The 20,262-nt window shown below is 35.9% G+C and overlaps 1 protein-coding gene across 1 annotated transcript in view; it reads right to left on the bottom strand.

Moving 5' to 3' along the window:
- Positions 1-20,262, bottom strand: part of LOC145693943 (uncharacterized) — a 54,255-nt gene that overhangs the window by 8,452 nt on the left and 25,541 nt on the right. The window contains exons 3-4 of the mRNA XM_081770101.1: positions 13,585-13,737; positions 9,392-9,572 (exon numbers count right to left, since the gene is read on the bottom strand). Coding sequence (XP_081626227.1) covers positions 9,392-9,572; positions 13,585-13,737 — 334 coding nt within the window. The remainder of the gene's footprint in view (positions 1-9,391; positions 9,573-13,584; positions 13,738-20,262) is intronic.

Genomic DNA, 20,262 nt, shown 5'->3' with positions numbered 1-20,262 from the left:
TGTGTGACCTCAAACAATGTCATTGTCAACGCTGGTAATCAATTACTAAAGTTATCTTGTATTGAAAAATGCAACTACCTTTATTTTAGCTACCTGATGTTGCTCAGACGGTGAAATTGATACAGAAGAGTTGTTTCATGTATTTCTTAACGGAACTGTACATGGAGCTACCAGGGGTGCTTTGTCGTTTAGCTAACGTGCGCACTTTCTTTTCACGTGGTTCCGGGTTTGATTATTGCCAGGGCAGTGGCGTATTTAGGGGAGGGGGGCTTCCGGGCTTAAGCCCCCCGAATTCATACTTACTACAGTAAAGTATATGAAATATCTTGCAGAATTTTCACATTTTCAGGCAAAGCTCCCCCCGAAAGTTAGTAAAGCCCTCCCGAAACAAAATCGTAAATACGCCACTGTGCTAGGGTATTTGCTTTAGAGAAGTAGGACCCTTCTCTTTTGTGTAATTGGATAAAAGGTCTTAATAGTGTACTCATAACTACTGTCAAATATCATCGGATACAGCTCTTTATAGTGTACCGGTACTTAAAGTTACTGTCATTTGCAATCGAATAGATGTTTTTGGTGTACAAAACCTCCTGTCAAGTGCCGTCAAACAGAAGTGTTTATGGTATACTCAGACACGTTCTTCCTTCGTTGCAGTATTGAATTGGATTGGATTAGAGTTTAGTGTCCCGTTCAGCAGCGAGGCTATATGAGAGCTCGACCCATAGTTTAACGTAAGATTCGAAGCACATGAGCTCCAGTCGGAAATCGAACCCAGATCTTTCGCACCAAAGACGCATACAAGATCCACATAGCCACTAGGGAACTATTCGTTCAATATTACTTGACATATATAACAAATAAGTCGCAACTTTGAACACCATTACACGACCAAATAAAAGGTGGTAAGATGGAAGAAAGATTCCTATGATTTACAGATGAAATTGGGAATCGATCAGTTGCAGCATTGGCCGAGCATATGTAAAATTAAAATTAAATCTTCAATTTAAAATTCAACACTTATGTCCTTTAGGCTAAAAAAAAAAAAAAAAAAGACAGATGAGGCGTCTATGTGACTACTACAGTAAACAGAAATTTGGCAACAACGCATTATGGCGTTCCGCGCAAGTTTCGTCTCAAAATATATTTCCTTAAATATAAATGAATTTTTAAATAAAATGTGAAACATAACACGTAAAACTGTCGAACAAATTATCTATTCGTAATAAGATTGTTACTTTAAAATACTTTACACATACAAATAAACATTTCATGAAACGGAGCACTTCGAATAAGATCTAACAGCAAGTGCCATCTTGTGTGCTCATTGTAAAACGAATCAAATATTTTATTTTATTTGTTACATTTTTTCGGTATCAGGAGACACAAGACCAAATGAATCAGTGTCTTGTGCTGTACCTGAAACGTAACTCTTTCTTATAGTACAATATTTATAATATGTAACGTTTCATTGCGCAGTAGTTAAGAGAATGAGCTAAAATATGTACTGACTTCCGGGTGGTGATCCACCGTAATATTTCATACTAAAAAAATTAGTTCAAATATGGGACTTTGTACGCGTGTATATGGAGCTTCACTGCACGTTTTGCAAAATTACTCGAAACTGAGCGAAATTGATGTGGCGGATTTTGATACTAGTCCCCTCAGATGACTAATGAAAGTGAATGATTATGAAAGAGTGGTGGAATGACAATGTGGGAGAAAATGGGAACTCTAAGAGGAAACCTACGGACTCAATACATGTCCATTTTAATAAAAAAAATAATTAAAGGGGTAGTCTTTACTTTGGCCATTTCATTCTTTTTTCTATTCAGTGAGTTGTTCTTTCGGTTCCGATGGTCCAGCTACTCATCGATAAGTAGGACCACTTTAGAAGGGTATAATGTGGTAGAGTAGGGTAGAGTTGTTGAGTTGAATTTTAGTTTAACATCCCGTACAATAGCGAGGCTATCTGAGACATGGACCTACTGATTAACGTGGAATCGAAACCACATGAGCTTCCACTGGGAATCGAACCGGATCTCCCACGCCAAAGGCGCGTACGCTAACTGCTTAACCATGAAGGAGCTCCAAGAGTAGGGTAGAGTAGAGCAAGATAGGGATAAGTAGTTTAGGGAGAGGAACGGGTTAGCATAAGGTTAGGGAAGTTTTGACCCATTTTCATAAAATTGTGCGGAACCGAAAGATCAAATCACTGAATCGAAGAACCGAAAAAATGAATGAAATGGCCAAAGTAAAGACTTGCCAATTGAACTCCTGGTGGAAGAACCCTAGGAAGCCCGGACCTACCAGCTGGCTTATGTCATTCATACCTTGAGGCTGATGTATGGTCACCAACTTGGCTTCCCTTGCCGTTGATGCTGGATTTCTAGACCGAAGTTCACTATTTCTTACTTTAAAATAGCTTCCCAATTATCCTCACATGCTAGGTAGACGCCATCTGGTCGCCTATCTTTTCTCTGGTCAGACCTGGAACTGTTTGACTTCGTGATCTGACGAGAAGAGGTGTTTCTCCAGTGTGGTTAGAGCGTTGTCTGTCTCATGTTGCTAGTATATGCTAATATTTTGTCAATGGCCAAGATATGCTGGAATTCGTGACCTGTTCCCTGACCTGAAACAGCACCACACGCCACTGGTGTACTCACAACTACTGTCAGATGTCATTCGAGAGAGGTCTTTATGTTGTACTATAAATTACTATTAGCTGTTATCCAATAGAGCTCTTTATCGTGTGTTCAGAACTATCCTCAGGAATCATTCGATACAGCTGTTTATTGTGTATTCAAATCTACTTCCAGGTGTCTTCCGATAGAGCTAACCTATCCGAGAGACCTAGTAATCAAACGGAGCTGTGTGAACGTGAACATTGTAAATTTTTGTGTTATATTAGCTATATTAATATAATGAGTAAATTAAGTAAATATAACAAAAATTTCTAAAATTCATCGCTCGAAAATAAAGGATTTAACAAATAAATTGAAGAAATGAGGAATAAAAGTGCAAATACGTACTGTAAACTTTGTAAAGGGTATCTCAGAGCCCACAAAACTGTATACATATATATTAGTAAAAGCATGTAAGCTTACTTTTACGTTTGGGCTACAAATAATTCAACTCTGCTACTTTTGAAGCACAACCTCGCTACTTTTTAGTGTTCAAATCTGGCAACAATGATATAATGTTTATTGTATCCGACACAAAAGTACTTCGAATATGCGATCAGCGATTGCGTTATTAGTGTTATAGAGGACTCCAAATTCTGTTTGTAAAAACATATTTGTGATACTGTAGCATCCTTTGCTTATAATACTTTTTGAATAATAAGTGTGGTGTTGTAAGTTGCTGACTAAGATGTAAATTTAAAACATGTAACTATCTGAGGTAATGATGTTTGAGAAAGTAGAACATTTATGTTGGCTAGAAAAATGCTATTAACCTGCAGAACATGTGAGACGATTTTCTCTTTGTCGACATTTGCGTCATACAAAATTTTAGTGTACAGGAATAGCGGAAACCCTCGTAACGAAGAACTGTATAATTTATACCGTTTACCAAACATTGTTAAGGTCATCAGATCTAGGAGGCTCATGTGGGCAGGTCATGTAGCCAGAATGGAAGAGAATAGGAAAGCTTTCGAAGTTTTAACTGCAAATTCAATTGTAAAAAGACCATTAGGAAGACCTAGGCACAGATGAAAGGATAATATTAAGATGGATCTCGCAAAGATAGGAATACAAAGTAGAAACTGCATCCAGTATACTAAGGACAGAAGTCAATGGAACGTTTTTGTGAACGCGGCACTGAATCTGTGGGTTTCATAGGTCATAGGCCATAGAGTTAGTTTTTGTCTATTAGTTCAAAAGTGCAAAGATAACGAGAGAAGGGAAGACTGTTGTAAAGAAATTTTAGTACAGCAGAATATAATCCCATAGATGATTCATTTGTAGAATTTAATGTACTTACTAATTAAGAATTATTATTCAGTTCAAAATCTTTTGTCGTCGATAACCTTGCATATTGTCTCGTATAGTTGCGAAACATGGTCGCTTACTCTGAGGGAAAAACGTAGACTGAAACTATTTGAGAACAAGATCTAGATACGAATATTGGTACCCAAGAGGAACGGGAATAGCGGAAACTTCATAACGAAGAACTGCATAATTTATACCGTTTACCAAACATTGTTAGGGTAATCAAATCTAGGAGGTTCAGGTGGGTAAGTCATGTAGCCAGAATGGAAGAGAATAGGAAAGCATTTGAAGTTTTAACTGGAAATTCAATTGTAAAAAGACCATTAGGAAGACCTAGTCACAGATGGAAGAATAATATTAAGATGGATTTCGCAGAAATAGAATACAAAATAGAAACTGGATCCAGTATACTAAGGACAGAAGTCAATGAAAAGTTTTTGTGAACGCGACATTGAATCTGTGGGTTGCATAGGCTATAGGCCATAGAGTTAGTTAGTTACTAATTAAGAATTTGGATACAACAAGTATAAACGTAAAATAATTCACATTAATGTAACATGCTCATTTTCAAGTTTAAACATTCCTGTTTGTAACTTCACAACAAGATGACTATATTTAGAATAATAGACTGGGGGAAAATAAACATATAAACTAAGTAGCTTTAAAAATGATTAACCAAATTTGCGTCTTTTCACATACTGTATTTTTAGTTGAATTTCATTTCTAATGTTTCCAGTGGAGTGATATTTGGAAACTTTCTTTAAAGTAATAGAAAAAGCGTTTAATTCTGTAAATATTTTATAACAGAAAAGATGGACAAATAATTGCAGTTTCTTTCCTAATTACATGAGAAATCAAAGCTAGAAGAAGATGCCGGATGTTGTTTGGAAGTCAATTGGCCATTTCCTTGCTTACAGCTTCTCGAAAAGAGACGTTTTAAATAATGAAAGAGTCCCTTTTTGGAGTCTGGGAGAAGCTGTCATGTGAGAACCGTCATTATCCTGCAGGTCACGCAACCTGCTTGTCTTCTTTTCATTTTTCGTTCGTCTACTTTTTTCTTTTAAATTTCAACTTTTTTCTAGACTTTGCTTTGTTAACATTTGGATGACTCTCTCATGCGTAATATACTCCTGAGTTTATATATTTTATGAAGCAACACAGAAAGAGGAAAGTGCTTTAAATCTGAAACGTTGCGAAGGACATACTTTCTTTTTCATCTTTTCATAATGTTAAAAGGCTAAATTATTGATTTGATTGTAGCATACAATGGAAGTAGTGTTTGAAATATACATTTACGAGATTTCTATCCGACAAAGTATTTTAATTTGTTTACATAGCCTGTGCAAGTAAAGATGTGTAAATATAGATAGTGTAGTAATAAAAAAAAAGAAATATGTTGACTATGGTCCTCTTCCGTAAAGGTTTGCATCAACCCAACGCAAAATATGCGTTTGAGCTTGCGAAAATAAGCACAGCAATTATAATTGATTTCTGTAAGTTTTGCGTTTCATTACGCTCTGGAATTATTGAGAAGGCTTGTACGGAAGGCCCCACGACTCATCATCATCAGAAATATTCTGCTGTTATTGGCAGGTCACTTGCAGCAACTGAGAAGTTTCCATTCTCCACAGTCTTCTGCAAATCTCTTCGTCTTCACATACGATTTTTCTGTTTTAATATCGTCCATCAGTTGAAGCTTCCTTCGCCACCTCCCTGTCTTTCCTGCCACCATACTCTCTAGCACATCCCTCATGATACAGTTCCTTCTTAGCCAATGTCCTAAACAGTTTCTCCTCCTATTCTTAATAATATATAAAATTCTTCTTTTCTCCCCACCATTTCTAAGACTCTCTCATTCGTTTTCTGCTCGACCCACCTACTTCTCTCCATTCTTCTTCACACTCACATTTCGAAAGCGTCCAGTCGTTTTTCATCAGTTTTGCATAATGTCCATGTTTCTGACCCATACAGTACAATACTCCACACGAAGCTCTTTATGAGTCTTTTTCTCAACTCTTTGTTCAATGTCCCACACAATAGTATTTTCTTCCTCCGAAAGGCTTCTTTCGCCATTCCTATATTTGCTTTCGTTTCACGCTCACACTTACCCAGATATCGAAAACTAGTCATTCAATCTATTTTCTCCCCTCGTACTTCTATATTTGACACCGACCCCTTCGTTCCAATCACCTTGCCTTTTGTCTTTTTAACATTTATTTTCATCCCATATTCTTCACAACCCTTCCTCAGTTTTTCTAACATCTTATTGATTTTGTCTTCAGATTCTGCAGCAAGCGCAATATCATCTGCAAACCGTATACTCCTAATCATTCGACCTCCTACTGAAATGCCGTCTTTATTTTATAGGCTCTTTTCTATTATCTCTTTTAGATAGATAGTAAATAATGTAGGCGAGAGACATCATTTCTTTCGAACTCCCCTCCTAATTGCACTCACCTCTGTCATTTTCTCTCCTATTCTAACAGTTACTAGTTGTTTCATATAGAAGTTTCTTATGAGTCTTCTATCTTTCCATTCCAACCCATTCCCGGTGGGAGCTCATGTGGTTCGGATTCCACGTTAATCAGTAGGTCCACGTCTCATATAGCCTCGCTGCTGAAAGGGACGCTAAACTAAAATCAACTCAACTCAACTCCATTCCAACCCAACCTTCTTCAAAACTTCCAACAACAATTCTCAATTCACGCGATCAAAAGCCTTTTCTAGATCAATAAATACGACATACACCTTTTTCTCTTTTTCTATAAACCTTTATATAGTTATTATGAAGATCGTATTTTATTAAACTGAAAAAAAAGCAAAAAAGATAAAATTCCACACTATTCTGATTTGAAGGACGTAAAGTTAAATTTGCATGGGAAAATTTTCATATTTTATTAAGAAAATATCTATTTTAATAATGTCAAGTTTCTTCTAGATATCACAATATCTTATGAAAATTTACCAAAAATGACTGTTGTTTATTAGAAAACAGGTATGATTCTAACTTGCCTTGCATATGCCATTCATCGACTGCTGTGTTGCACGCACCAGTCTTCAAGTGGCGTAATGAAAACCCGACAGCAATCTCATACATTCCATTCCTTAAGTGATAAAAGTAAGACTCGACTATCGTCTCTCAAGTGCTATTTATTAAGTATTCATCAAATGGCAGAAGAAAAACTCGATTGCAGATTTACACGTGCTCTTAATCGCGTAGCAGAGAAAAAAAATATTGGCAGCAGTCCTTCATGTGTCATTTATCAAGTGGAAAATAAAAACTCGTAAATAACAGTTATCGTAAACAGTGACAGCCGTTAGCGCTATGGTAGTGCTAGTTAGTGCTCCTTCGTGAAGAAAGTTCCTAACAAATTAAATTGACAATTCCGGCTTGACGTCAAATCAAAATCACCACTTTTACAAATACGATAAACTTTGCGAGAAACGGAAAGGATGTGAATTATTAGTGTTGGTTAGTGCTCTTCCGTATAAAAAGATAGTAACATATAAAACTGGCGATTATTGTTTGACATCAATCCAAAATCGCCAAGTTTACAAATAAGCTTTGCGAGAAAAGAAAAAGAGTGACTATTGTTAGTGCTGGTTAGTGCTCATATGTACGAAAAGTTATTGATAAATTAAAGTGACAATTCTGGGTTGACGCCGTGCCAAAAGCACCACTTTTATAGAAAAAAGCTTTGCGAAACGAATGTCAATCGTTTGCGCTATGTTAGTGCTGAGTAATGTTACAAGCAGAACGTTAGTACTCTAAGGTACCGAAAATTATTAACAAATTAAAGATTGCCAATTTTAAAATAGGTTTTGAAAAGGAGAGAGGTGTCATTCGTTAGTGCACAGTTAGTGCTAGAAGTACAACAATAGTGCTCCTACGTGCGAAAAGTACAAATCAAAATAGCGACTTTTGCCTGATACCAAGCTAGAATCACCACTTTTACAATAACTCGAAAAAGAACATAAACTGTGCCAATCGTTTGTGCTACAAGCACAACGTTATTGCTCCTACGTAGGAAAAAAGAATGATAAATAAAAGTAGCGATTCTGGCTTGACGTCATGCCAAAATCGTTAATTTTACAAATAAGCTTTGAGGAGCATCAAATAGGTGTCAGTTGTTAGTGCTACGTTAGTACTGGTTCGTGTTTAAAGCACAACATTATTGCTCATACGTGCAAAAAGTTACCAACAAATTAAAGTAGCGATTAAAGAATTGGCACTTTAATTTTTAAATAGGTTTCCGTATGTAAGAGCACTAACATTGTATTTGCAGCACTAACGATTGATACTCTTTTCGTTTTCCGTAAAGTTTATTTGTAGAAGTGTGATTTTGACTTGACATCAAGTCAGAATTTCAACTTTAATTTGTTAATAATATTTTGTGCGTAGAAGCTCTAATGTTGTGCTCGTAGTACTAGCCAGCACTAACAATTGACATGCTTTTCGTTTTCCGTAAAGCTTATTTGTAAAAGTGTAATCACTTTCATTCATTAATAATTCTCCGTACAAAAAAGATGTCAATTCTTAGTGCTACGTTAGTGCTATAAGCACAACATTATTGCTCATTCGTGCGAAAATTTATTAACAAATTAAAGTGGTGATTAAAGAATCAGCACTTTAATTTGTTAATAGCTTTTCGTACGTAGGAGCACTAACATTGTATTTGCAGCACTAACGATAGACGGCATTTTTGTTTCCCGCAAAGCGTATTTGTAAAAGTGGTGATTTCGTCACGACGTGAAACCAGAATCGCTTCATTAATTTGTTAATAACTTTTTGTACGTAGGAACACTAACGTTGTAGTGCAAACGAGCACTAACGATTGACGTCTTTTTCGTTTATCGTTTTCCGCAAAGCTTGTTTGTAAAAGTAACAATTTTTGCTTGAGTTCAAGCCAAAATCAGCATTTTTATTTTGTACGTAGAAGCATTAATTTTGTCCTTGTAGCACTAACGTAGGACTAACGATTGTTGTAAATTTTATTTTGATTTTCAGATGTGGCGATTTTGACTTGATAAACGTTGACTTGATATACGAAGCAGTCACGTGGTCTGCTCGAACCATTCAACTAAACAAGTTTTCTTTGAATACATTACTGTATTACAAAGTTCTTCTGGTTTCGAATGGTATGTCATTGAAATTTCGTTACATGGATTAATTGAACATAATTGCTTGTTTGTTTAAAGAAGTAAGGAGTTATTTCTAGACTGAGAGAAATTGATGAATTCTAGATATATTTTTCTTCAATTGTTTACAACATGGCAACACCATAAATTCGTTTCCTGTACCTGATTGGCTGCAAGAAGTAAGAGGTAGAATAAGTGTATTGTACTATGTTCAATTAATAAGATGGAACAACAAAAGTTGGAAGAATGATTGTTTTACTTACTGATTACTCTGAAGATAGAGGAAAGTTATGGAGTCCCCGAAGCCGTCGAATGCTTCATCTGGAATGCTGGAGATGTTGTTGTTGCGTAGGTCCAGCTCACGTAGGCGGTGAACATTCCGCAGTGCAAAAGATGGAATGGAACTTAAGTGGTTGTAGCCGACACGAAGAAATTGGAGACTGGCTGCGAAAATAACGCAAATGTTATTAAATGGAAGTTTTCAAGAGAGAAACAAAAAAATACTAGATTTTTATGTAAATACAAAGTAAAAAAAATGAAATATTCCTGTTACTATTCAGAGCCCGTCAAAAGAAATGTATACACAGTTTAATAGATCACATTTACGTTTTGAAGTTGAATTATCATTGCATCATGTAGTATAATGTTCCCACAGTAGATGGCAGCACTCTCTATGTGACATATGACGTATAATCGTAAATCAGAATGGCCAGTAAACGTTTGACATTTCAGGAACAGAAGTGCATTTTAAAATGACGTGTCAAGTTAGAAAATGTCGCTGAAATCCAATGTCAGTGCAGGCGTGAGTTTGAAACAGCGTTTCCTACGTGCTTGACAATTACACATAGCAAGTTCTATTTGCATGTACCATTTATGATGTGTACAAGGGAAGATCCGGAAGACCTTATACAGCTACAGGTCCTGCTTCTTCGGCTGTGGTTTTAGAAAAGTTTCCAACCGTATTAAGCATCTTCAGTTACTACACAGGTGTAGGAAACTTATATTGCGCTTTACATAATTAAGTTTAGCATCAACATACAATATAGAGTTTTCTTACGTAGGGAACATGTATTGCACTTTATTGTAATATGTGTGAAACTTGTGATGCATAATTAGTTTAGCACCAACACACAACATAGACTTTTCTTACATAGGAAACTTGTAATGTGCTGTATTGTAATTGCATTAAACAACTGATGTATAATTAAATGTAGTACCAATATACAGTATAGAGTTTTCTTGCGTAGGAAACTTGCATTGAACTATATTAATATATGTTAAACTTGTGATGTATAATTAAGTTTAGCACGAACACACAATATAGATGAAACTTGCCTAAGAAACTTGTATTGCACTTTATTGTAATTGTATTAAATTTGTGAAGTATATTTAATTTAGCATCAAGATACAATATAGAATTTTCTTGCATAGGAAACTTGTATTGCGCTTTATTGTAATTGTAATAAACTTGTGATGTATAATTAAATGTAGTACCAATATACAGTATAGAGTTTTCTTGCGTAGAAAACTTGGCATTGCACTCTATTATAATATCTGTTAAACTTGTGATGTATAATAAAGTTTAGCAACAACACACAATATAGATGAAACTAGCGTAAGAAACTTGTATTGCACTTTATTGTAATTTAATTAAACTTGTGATGTATAATTAAGTTTAGCAATAACACACAATTTAGAGTTTTCTTGCATTAACGTGTGTATGCATTTTTTGACGGGCTTAGTACAAGTACGCGAGAAAGAAGAAAATACATAAAAACCTAAAATGAATCAAAAACTTTGCGTTACAATGTTCGAAATTGTATGTCTTTTAATATAGATTATAACAAAAAAATGACACTTAAGAAATAACGATTTGTAGTGGGAAATATAGGTTCACTGTCAGGGTAATATTAAGAAGTCCGAACCTCTCTCCGTGAAATTTGAAGAATGTAAATTGATTTTTTTTTTTTTTGGCCTATTACACAGTCAGTGCTTTTTCCATTAATTTTGGTATCTTTTAAAAATGCACTGTATATTTATATGTACTTCATGGTTTTATAATTAGAACATTTGTGTTAACAGTGGAAATTTTTGTACACAGTAAATCTTCTTCAAAAAAATAAATACAACCAATAAATCAATGTTCTTGAATAACGCCGATCAACATAGATCATACTTAGGCATTAATTTTACAAAAGACTATTTTGATTTGGGTATCTTAAAACATGTCAGTGTCAAGCTATTTAGATTAAGCCTAAGTGAAGCCATGTCTTACCCAATATTCGAAACTTCATGTTATGATGTACTAATGAACCGGACTACTAGATCGACTAATTGTAAGAAGTGACTTCTCACAACAGAATAAGTAGTGGGAGTAAGTATCCGTAGTTTTAGAGTTAGAGCTGTTCAAAGCCATGGGAAAATACATTCTAACACGTGTTATTTTTAATATGAGAAACCGTGGATGTAACGGTACGAAACTGCGTACGCGAAGTCATGCATAGATACTCAGTCCAAAAATGCATGTTTGAACAATGTACAGTAGGTGCGCAAGTGATTCCGCAAAGGGCATAACAGATTCCCAGGTACTCAGGTTTAAAGATGAGTTCAAACTAGGCAAAAATTAAGCCTTGACAGCACCGAACACGGATACGTTGGCAGAAAGTCGATATCGTACATAGGGGCAAGGTGGGATCACTTTATACGAACTATGAGTGGTTGCATAACAATATGGGGCGACAATTTAACGTTTCCGACTGAGGATTTCGGTAGTTTTTCTGTCATATCAGACAAACGTACACCTGGAAGGACACCTGATCACTTCGGTAACCAATATGAAAGATCATGTGGTGACGTAGGTAGGATTAGGAAATACATTTGATATCGCTGGTCAGGTACGATGGTCAGAGTGTCATTGAACGGACCAGACGGGATCAATACCATCGCTCACAGTATTATGGAAGAGCACATGGGCATGTCTGGAAATAATAAGTACAATCTACTTCGGAAATAGTCCTTTCTTTATCTCCACTCCCACTTCCTGTCAGGTATGAAAATACGAGATAACCACAGGAAAAGCAAATAGAAAGTGGCAAGTAAATTCAGTAGGTGATCACACTGCGGATGCATTCACATAGTACGTGTGGGTAAGTGGTATCACTTGTTGCTGCCTCGTAATCAAGATATCCCCGGTTTGACTTTATGTGGTTACGGTATGTCCGTGTGCATGGCTGTTACACGATATGGTAAAATGTGTCAGTTATAGAGATTTGACCTATGACAGTGACATTCAGCATAGCTGCATGGGGTCCTTGGTTTGATCCCAGCTCTGCAAGTGAGTTTTGTGATAAACAAACACCGTGTGTATGGTTTTTCTCGGGATTCTTTCGTTTCCTTCCACTTCCTTCATTCTACTATTTCATTCATTTCTCATCTCCTTTAGCCTAGCCGGCATAATCGTTTCACGTAAACTTGAAGATTTCCTTTTCATTCAGGATGGCCTTCTATGCAAGGGAAGAGTCCACTTATTACCAAATTGCTTCACTCGTTATGTTATGATTCTTGCTCAGTACCGAGACGCTATGAGCAAGGAGAGCACCTACAATTTGCCACTGGCTCCGATCCACTTAATCACCTTGGAATTAAGAATCTGGGACCTCGATTAAAAAGCATCGAGCATCGAATGATGCCACTCATTCATTGCACACTATCTGAATGTACCCATAAATAGCGTATTATCTTATTTGCAGTTTATTTTCGCTTCCCCAATGGTAATCTTCTACGTTTTCATACTTCAAATGGGGTAGGGTAGGAAGGGATGGCTTTCAGTGTAGATTACGTTTATTGTTCCCAGATTTTCGTTGGGCTTCGGGAAAATCAAGAAAATTGAGAGATTTCGAGTAAATTGCGAATTCCCTCAATTTTCTCACCTTTTATTGTTCGCGATTTTAGACATAACGAGGTCCCAAAATAACGGACACAAATCTTATCATTTTTCTGTTATAACTGGTTAGGCGAAATGAGGATTAGGCCAGACTATATAAGATTGAATAGTAGATACATTTATACAGTGCATTTTTCCACTTTCGCAATATATGAATATATAATTCAAAACTTCCAATGTAAGTAAAACATTATTCAACTTTTTGAGCATGATTTTTTTAAAAATTATTAATTTTCAAAGTACATTTTCTTACTAGACTCGAGATTATCCGTGGAGATTAAAAAACTTACAAGGACGCCCAAAGATACTATCTCATATTTCAGTACATTTTTTTGTCTTTTTTTCTGCAAGCGTTATCGTGTAGAGGAGCCCGTCGTAAAGGAAGCGAAATAAAATCACCGTCTTTTGAAAGTCTTCTCTTCCATTTTGGCGTCTTCCCGTTCTTTACAAAGTTACCTTATAGTCCAGAAAGATTGATTGGCTTATGTCTCCGTCTTCCTTCCAGTGACTTACCTTCTGTTCCGGAGAAAGCGCTGGGATTGATAGTTGTAATCCCATTTCCCTCCAGTTCCAGGGAATTGAGTTCTCGGAGTTGACTGAACGCACGAGGTGGAATCGTCTGGATTTTGTTGTAAGCCAGGTTTAACGTTAGAACACTACCCATTCCTATGCAAATAAAGGACATTAAAATGTTTTTAAGTTTGTCCGTCTTTGTATTTGAATATGAGAAAAGTTAGTTAACTGCAAAATGTTGTATGACTTTAACTTTAAAATTCAATTTTAGTTTTCATCACAAAATTTCTTGTTTTAATGGAACATAACTCTAATCTACTAAATATCATAACCCTCTGTTGTATCATATATAAGGGTTATCGATCTTCAGAAAACACTCATTTCCTTTTTACAATGCTTTCGTTACGTTAGTTGTTTGTTTGTTACAGTAAAGTCTTGTAACTTAAATTTCGCGCACTAAGACTAAAGCTTTGAAATTGTGTACAAATACGCAAATCTGATGACAAGTCAATATTTTCACATTAATTTTCGTTTTGGCTAGTCGTTTCACTGTAAAATTAAATTAATAAAATTAATTATTTAGAAATAATTGTTGAGCGCCTACTGCTTACACAACACAAACCTTCACAGGTGTGTAACTGGTTGCATATTTAGGCGTTCTGTTTATTTCATATCAACAAGTTTGAGCTTCACATTTATACATTCGTTTGCCAAAAAAAAAAGTTTGTAAGTTTTGCAAAATATCCTTGAAAAATAAACCGCCTTATGCAGAGTCGTTTTGCAGTATGATTAACGTCATACTAAAGGCCTGACTACATCAGGAACCTTATGTTAGTCGAACTCCTTAGTATGGCACTAATTACGCGTCAAAATGAATTTGCACACGGCCCAAAATGTTTAAGCTCACTGTATTAGATTAGTCTGCATTCGTACCCCATGTTTGACCTTGAAAGTTTATCGTCCTCAAATAGTCCAGGATCTGACTATGGTTCTGTAGGAAAGTTTATGAGTATGGAGAATTTTTCTTCAGAAATCGTTAGTAGGTGTCTTACTAATTATTTTATATTTGGTGGACACCCCTAACCTGGTACATTTTCCAGATATGACGTCATCAAATATGGCGGATGCTTAATTACATAAATGTTCATATATAGGCTAATATTGGACTAATTAACATGTAATTTCGTTCTATTCTTTCAGGATTGTTTAGCAGGGGTCCTAGTATGTATCTTTGTACTAAGATGAACACACTATATTTGTCTGGGATAACGTCATCCAAGATGGCGGCTTAATCATAAAAGTGTTCATATCTCAACCAATATTGGACTGATTAACATGCAATTTTCTTCTTTTTTCGAGATTGTTTAGCAGGGGTCCTACTAACTATTTTTTTTACTAAAGTGAACATGGTGTCATCCAAGATGGCGGCTGCTCAATTACAAAAATATTCATACTTTGGTAATATTTAACTAAAATTAACAAGGTATTTCGTTATAATTTTTCATTCCTGTTAAACAAATGTTCTTTAACTAGTTTCAATTTAGGTGATCCGACAAATTCTCCACATATGATATCATCCAAGATGGCGGCTATTCAATCACAGAAATCTTTATATTGGTGGAAATATTTGACTAATCAACATGAAAGTTTGTTCCGTTTATTAAGGAAAACTTAGTAGGGGACGTAGTAAGCACTTTAAACTTATGTGAACATTTAACACTTTTTCCAGGCGTAACGTCATCAAATATGGCCGCTGGTACATTTTTCGTATCTCTGGTAGTTGTAAGTGTAAATCTATAAACACTTCAATATCCTAATTTAGATGTTACGTTTCCTTTTCCTTTTCCCTCAGTCTTTTGAAATGAAAATACGGATGCCATAAAATTGTCGAGAGTTCCAAAGTATAATGAAACAGCTTAAACCAAGTGAAAATTCATGGATGATATGCAACGTAAGTGACTATAGTGTATTAACTACTGAAAATGGTAGAGAAAATGACAGACCAGCTGTCCAAGTACGAAATGACATTGTTGCTAAATGTTTGTACTCTATAAACGTGGAAAAAATATTTTACCATAATCTGAATAATGCATGTTATAAACAGTATACTCATAAGAAGACACTTTTGCAGCTTGAAAGAAAGAAGGAAAGATTAACAAGTGAGATATGGAAACTACTTCTTTATCAAATGGAAGTAAAATGTTTGGAAATCCTCAAGGAAACGAACGCATCACAACATCCCTTAAGGAGAGACTTCTAAGCGACGCCATTTGTGTATTATTTGGAACCAAAAAAGTCACATAATCTTGTTTACGACAAATATAGAATAGGTGACTGTCCAAGAGCTGAGGAGTTTCTAAAAGCCACTTTTTGCTTACAAGATAATGATTTTACTCGTACATGTTATTTCACTCGTACATTTAAATAATTCTCTACTCTTCGATGTAGAAGGGTTTATGAGAAAGCTACAAAAAAAGCGCGTTCATGAAAGAACTAGAATCGTCTTTCAGCATCACCAATTACTATCTCCTGTTTCAAGTGGATCGGAAAACCTGTTATTTTGCGGATATTGTGAATTCTACCTGGAAAGTGATGACAACTGACAAGAAAACTTTTGGTTAAGTAGCTTCTTCTTACTTTACGTATATTCAGAGCATCACGAAGAACTATGAAGGGTCGATTATGTGTTCGAAAGCACCAAAAACCCTCACCAAAAGAACACGAGAGATTGTGAAGGCAAAATAGTACTTATGTTACACATATAGCTTCCATCTCCGAAGACATTCCATTGCCCGTAAACTTAACAGTTTCTGAGGATCTTCAAGGAACTAACTGATAGAGTTAATTGCAAAAATATTGATACCGTTTTTGATTAAAGCGCATATGCTACCAACCACAAATTCAATGCCTTCGCTGATGATGAGATAACATTCAACTGTACATCTATGAAAATTGGAATCCAAGTTAATCATCCAGAAAGAAATTGCTTACTGGCAGGGGAAGCTGACTGTAGATTTCTGGCATGTATCCCGGTGTGGGTTCGCCAAAATTGTACTCATTACTACCGACAATGACATAATGATATTAGCATTGTTTCATTGCTCCATCGAATTGGTTTACAAGAAATGTGTGCACATTGGAATTGTTGATTCCATACGACTTTGTTTATTCCATTTACCGAAAAATGGAAAAAGACGTGTGTAAATTGCTTCCAGCCATCCATGCACTATACCCCGGCCGGTGAACGATAATTTCTGACAGCTTTGCACAAGGCCACGGCGAGCGAGCAGAAGACAGCAGGTCAACCAACCTTAGGCTCAGAACCTGTCGCGTCTCCATGGTAACCACTCACATTGCCAAACTTTCACTCACCCTCCTCTCACCCTCAACGACGAAGATGATGATTCTCCCCGTGTGCGAGAAACACATGGCAACACCGCACTCCTCAGTTGTCCTCGCGAGCTGAGCTGTCAGAAATCATCATTCACCGGTCAGGGTATACTAAGTTCGGTACGAAGAAGGCAGCTATTCATTCTGCATCTAACAGACACTTGGAAAATTTTGTAATAATGCCTGAATGGGATGGTATAGAAAATAGCCTTAAGGCTGCAGAAGAATACATAGTAAAGATACTGAGAAACGACCCCATTGGAATTTACAGATGAATTCAGGGTTTGGCAGTATCATCATGGAAAAAATTAGACATTGACGGCTTGCTACCTACAAGCAGGAATATTATTAAGGGACACATATTAGGATCTTATTTTTATACATACTTTCAACGGCACTGTATTGATGACATAATTGTTCACTTAGACCCTTGTGATTTTAGTTTCGAAGTAACAGAAAATTGTTGCATATTTAAAACAAAACTTACAGCATTATCCTAATGAAAATGAAATGAAATCTTTGAGTTTTACGTCCCACGGTTATGCCGGTTAGACCAAAGGAGACGGTGATGATGAGAGATGAACGAGAAAACCCACGAGCACAGTGTTTGTGCACCACAAAGTTCACTTGACGGAGACTGGGATCGAACTCGGGACCCCAAGCACCAGAGGTGAACGCTCTACCACTGAGCCACCGCGCCCCCAGGGTGTCCATAAAAATTCCCCAGTATTCCCCAACTTCAATTACAGTTCGACAATGAAATTTCATACGCGGAAAAGCAGGTTACATACGAGCTATGAGAGCGTATATCTTTAAGGTTACATACCTACAAATGGTGACACAGTAATGATACTGTTAGTTCAAAAGAACAGTAAGTACTTTAAATGTTACATACGCGAAAAGTAATAGTGAAGTAATGAGACTACAGTCCGGTACAGCATCATCATAAGCATGCGTAAATTCATGTGAGTAATTGTTCCTAAAGTACCGGTAAAAAGCCGTAACAAATAAAGTTCCATTATAATTAAACTCTTGTACTTCACTTAAAACATTTATTATTTCAACGAGAGTATTTGGAGTAATTAAGATATTCATTACTTCGACGAGAGTACTTAGAGTGAATGTATTTAGAGTACATAAAGTGTAAGTACTTTCAAGGTAAAAAAAGTGGGGTACGGATGCAAACTAATCTACTCACTGTTGAGTGATTGGTAGAGGGTTTGCTTGTGCTGTATGGGATCCTTCGTTCGATCCCAGCTCTCGCGAATTGGATTTTGTGGTGGACAAAGACTGTGTACGTGGGATTTCTCGGTGTTCTTCCATTTCCTCCCCTTTTCTTCATGCGACCATTTCCTTCATTTTCATCATCAGTGTTTTCTCCATTAGCCTCGGAGCATAATCATTACATGTTAAACAGATAAACAAACAAACCAATAAATAAAAACATCGAAAGCATGTAGTATTTACAAGTTACGGAAAGTAGGAGAAAACAATTGATTGCAGAATATTGTATAAAAACTTAAAAATAATAATATCATCTGTGAAAAGGCCTAAAAATATGCTTTTATAAACTATAATAAAATAAAAAGGAGAAAATAATAATATGCAATAAAGGAGATTAAAGAAGGGGGAGAGTAAAATGGAGAAACTAATATTAAATGGATTTGGGTAATTTTTCTAAGGTTGAAAATTCGGGCCCAATGCTTTTAATCTTCATTTGTCCAACCAAAAGGAAAAAAAAAACTTCTTTAGTGCATTTACAAAAGTATTATTTTCAAGCTTTTAAAAAAGAGTTATATTTATATTTTCCAAAATATTACAAAAATAACAGTGATCTTACAGTTTAGTTTCCATACTTTGGTGCGTGAAGTCATAACGGACCAAACATTTTCGATGTTAACAAGAGCATCGTAAGGGAATTTAGGACGTTATTTGTATTAAGAGATCGGTGATTAAATAGCGTAGACGATAAACATCGCCATACGCCTGGAGAGTTATGTGGAAGTCTGTTAATATAGTGGTAAGAAACGCGATTTTCCTCTCTCTCTTTCTTTCTCTTTGTTTTCTCACTATATTTATAATTTTCCCGCTTTGTGTGTGCGTGTTGTGTCCTTGTGTTTGAAAAATCATTTACCTGAAAGATAACTACAAGGTTTAACAGAGTTTAAACGCATGAGAATCACAGAAGAGATAAGCTACATCCTTTTTATCAGAAATCGCCACAGCTTAATCGAGCGGACCTACAAAACTTGTGCCCTTCTGTGCAAGAAATGAACAGATTAGTGAGAGTGTATCTTTACCACAATCTATGTCTTATTTTTATTTTTATTTTATCGTGATGCTTTAAATTGAAGTTATTTTAAATTCTACTTATTCTGTGTATGTTTGGTATAACCCTTTTGTGAATTTATCCAATATTAATATGAGTGTATTATAATTTCAAACTGTCGTGTCTCTTTAAAAAAAAAAGATAAAACAAGAAATATTGTATTTTATACATCAATAACCATGCGGATACTTGGAGAATTGGAAAATGAAATAAAATAAAATCATTCAGTTTAACGTCCTACGTTTTTACCCGTTATGCTAAGGAGACGATAATTAAATCAAGTGAATGATAAAAGAATTGATGGAATGCGAAAGTGGGAGGAAGCTGAGAAAACCCACGGTCATGATGTTGTCCAATTGGGAGTCAGGGAGTCATATACTTTAATAAGACAGCAGTGATAAATTGTGGGGATTCGTGTTGTTAATAAGAAACAATAACAGAAGAAATATTTCTTTGAACAAGTTGATTCCTTTGTCAACTGTTAACTCTCTTGCGTTTTATGTGTCATTCACCTATGTGCGTGCTGTAATACCGGTTTCATTTGCTGTTGATAGACTTTCTAGACCGTTATATAGGGTTTAGTTATTGTGCGCGCGCGAGGAGAGCATTCACATTACTGATAAAAACAATTATTTGCATTGTGGAGTTGGACTGGATAAGGGAAATTTTGGTGTTCTGAAGGGATTTTATGCTGCTTCAGGTTGGCAACACTGACCGGAGATCAAAGACAATTTTTTTTCTTTTTTCCGATCTCGAAGTTTCCAATTGTTTATCGTCAAAACAAACACGTGTGTGTCGCAATTCAGTGCTCTCTTAGGCCTGCCATCTAGTGAGACATATTTTTGTTTGTCTTTTGTGTCAGTAAGGTGCTGTCATCTAAGGGGAAATGGTAGAACTAAGTCTTGCCTTGCATCCACTAACAAATTTTAGCATCTCCAGGATTAATACGACCCTTCGTA

This window comes from Thermobia domestica, chromosome 9 (genome assembly GCF_964235325.1).
Source record: "Thermobia domestica chromosome 9, izTheDome1.hap1.1, whole genome shotgun sequence".
Classification (NCBI taxonomy): domain Eukaryota; kingdom Metazoa; phylum Arthropoda; class Insecta; order Zygentoma; family Lepismatidae; genus Thermobia; species Thermobia domestica.
The sequence above is the reverse complement of the archived record's forward strand: the minus strand, read 5'-3'. Positions and strand labels throughout refer to the sequence as shown.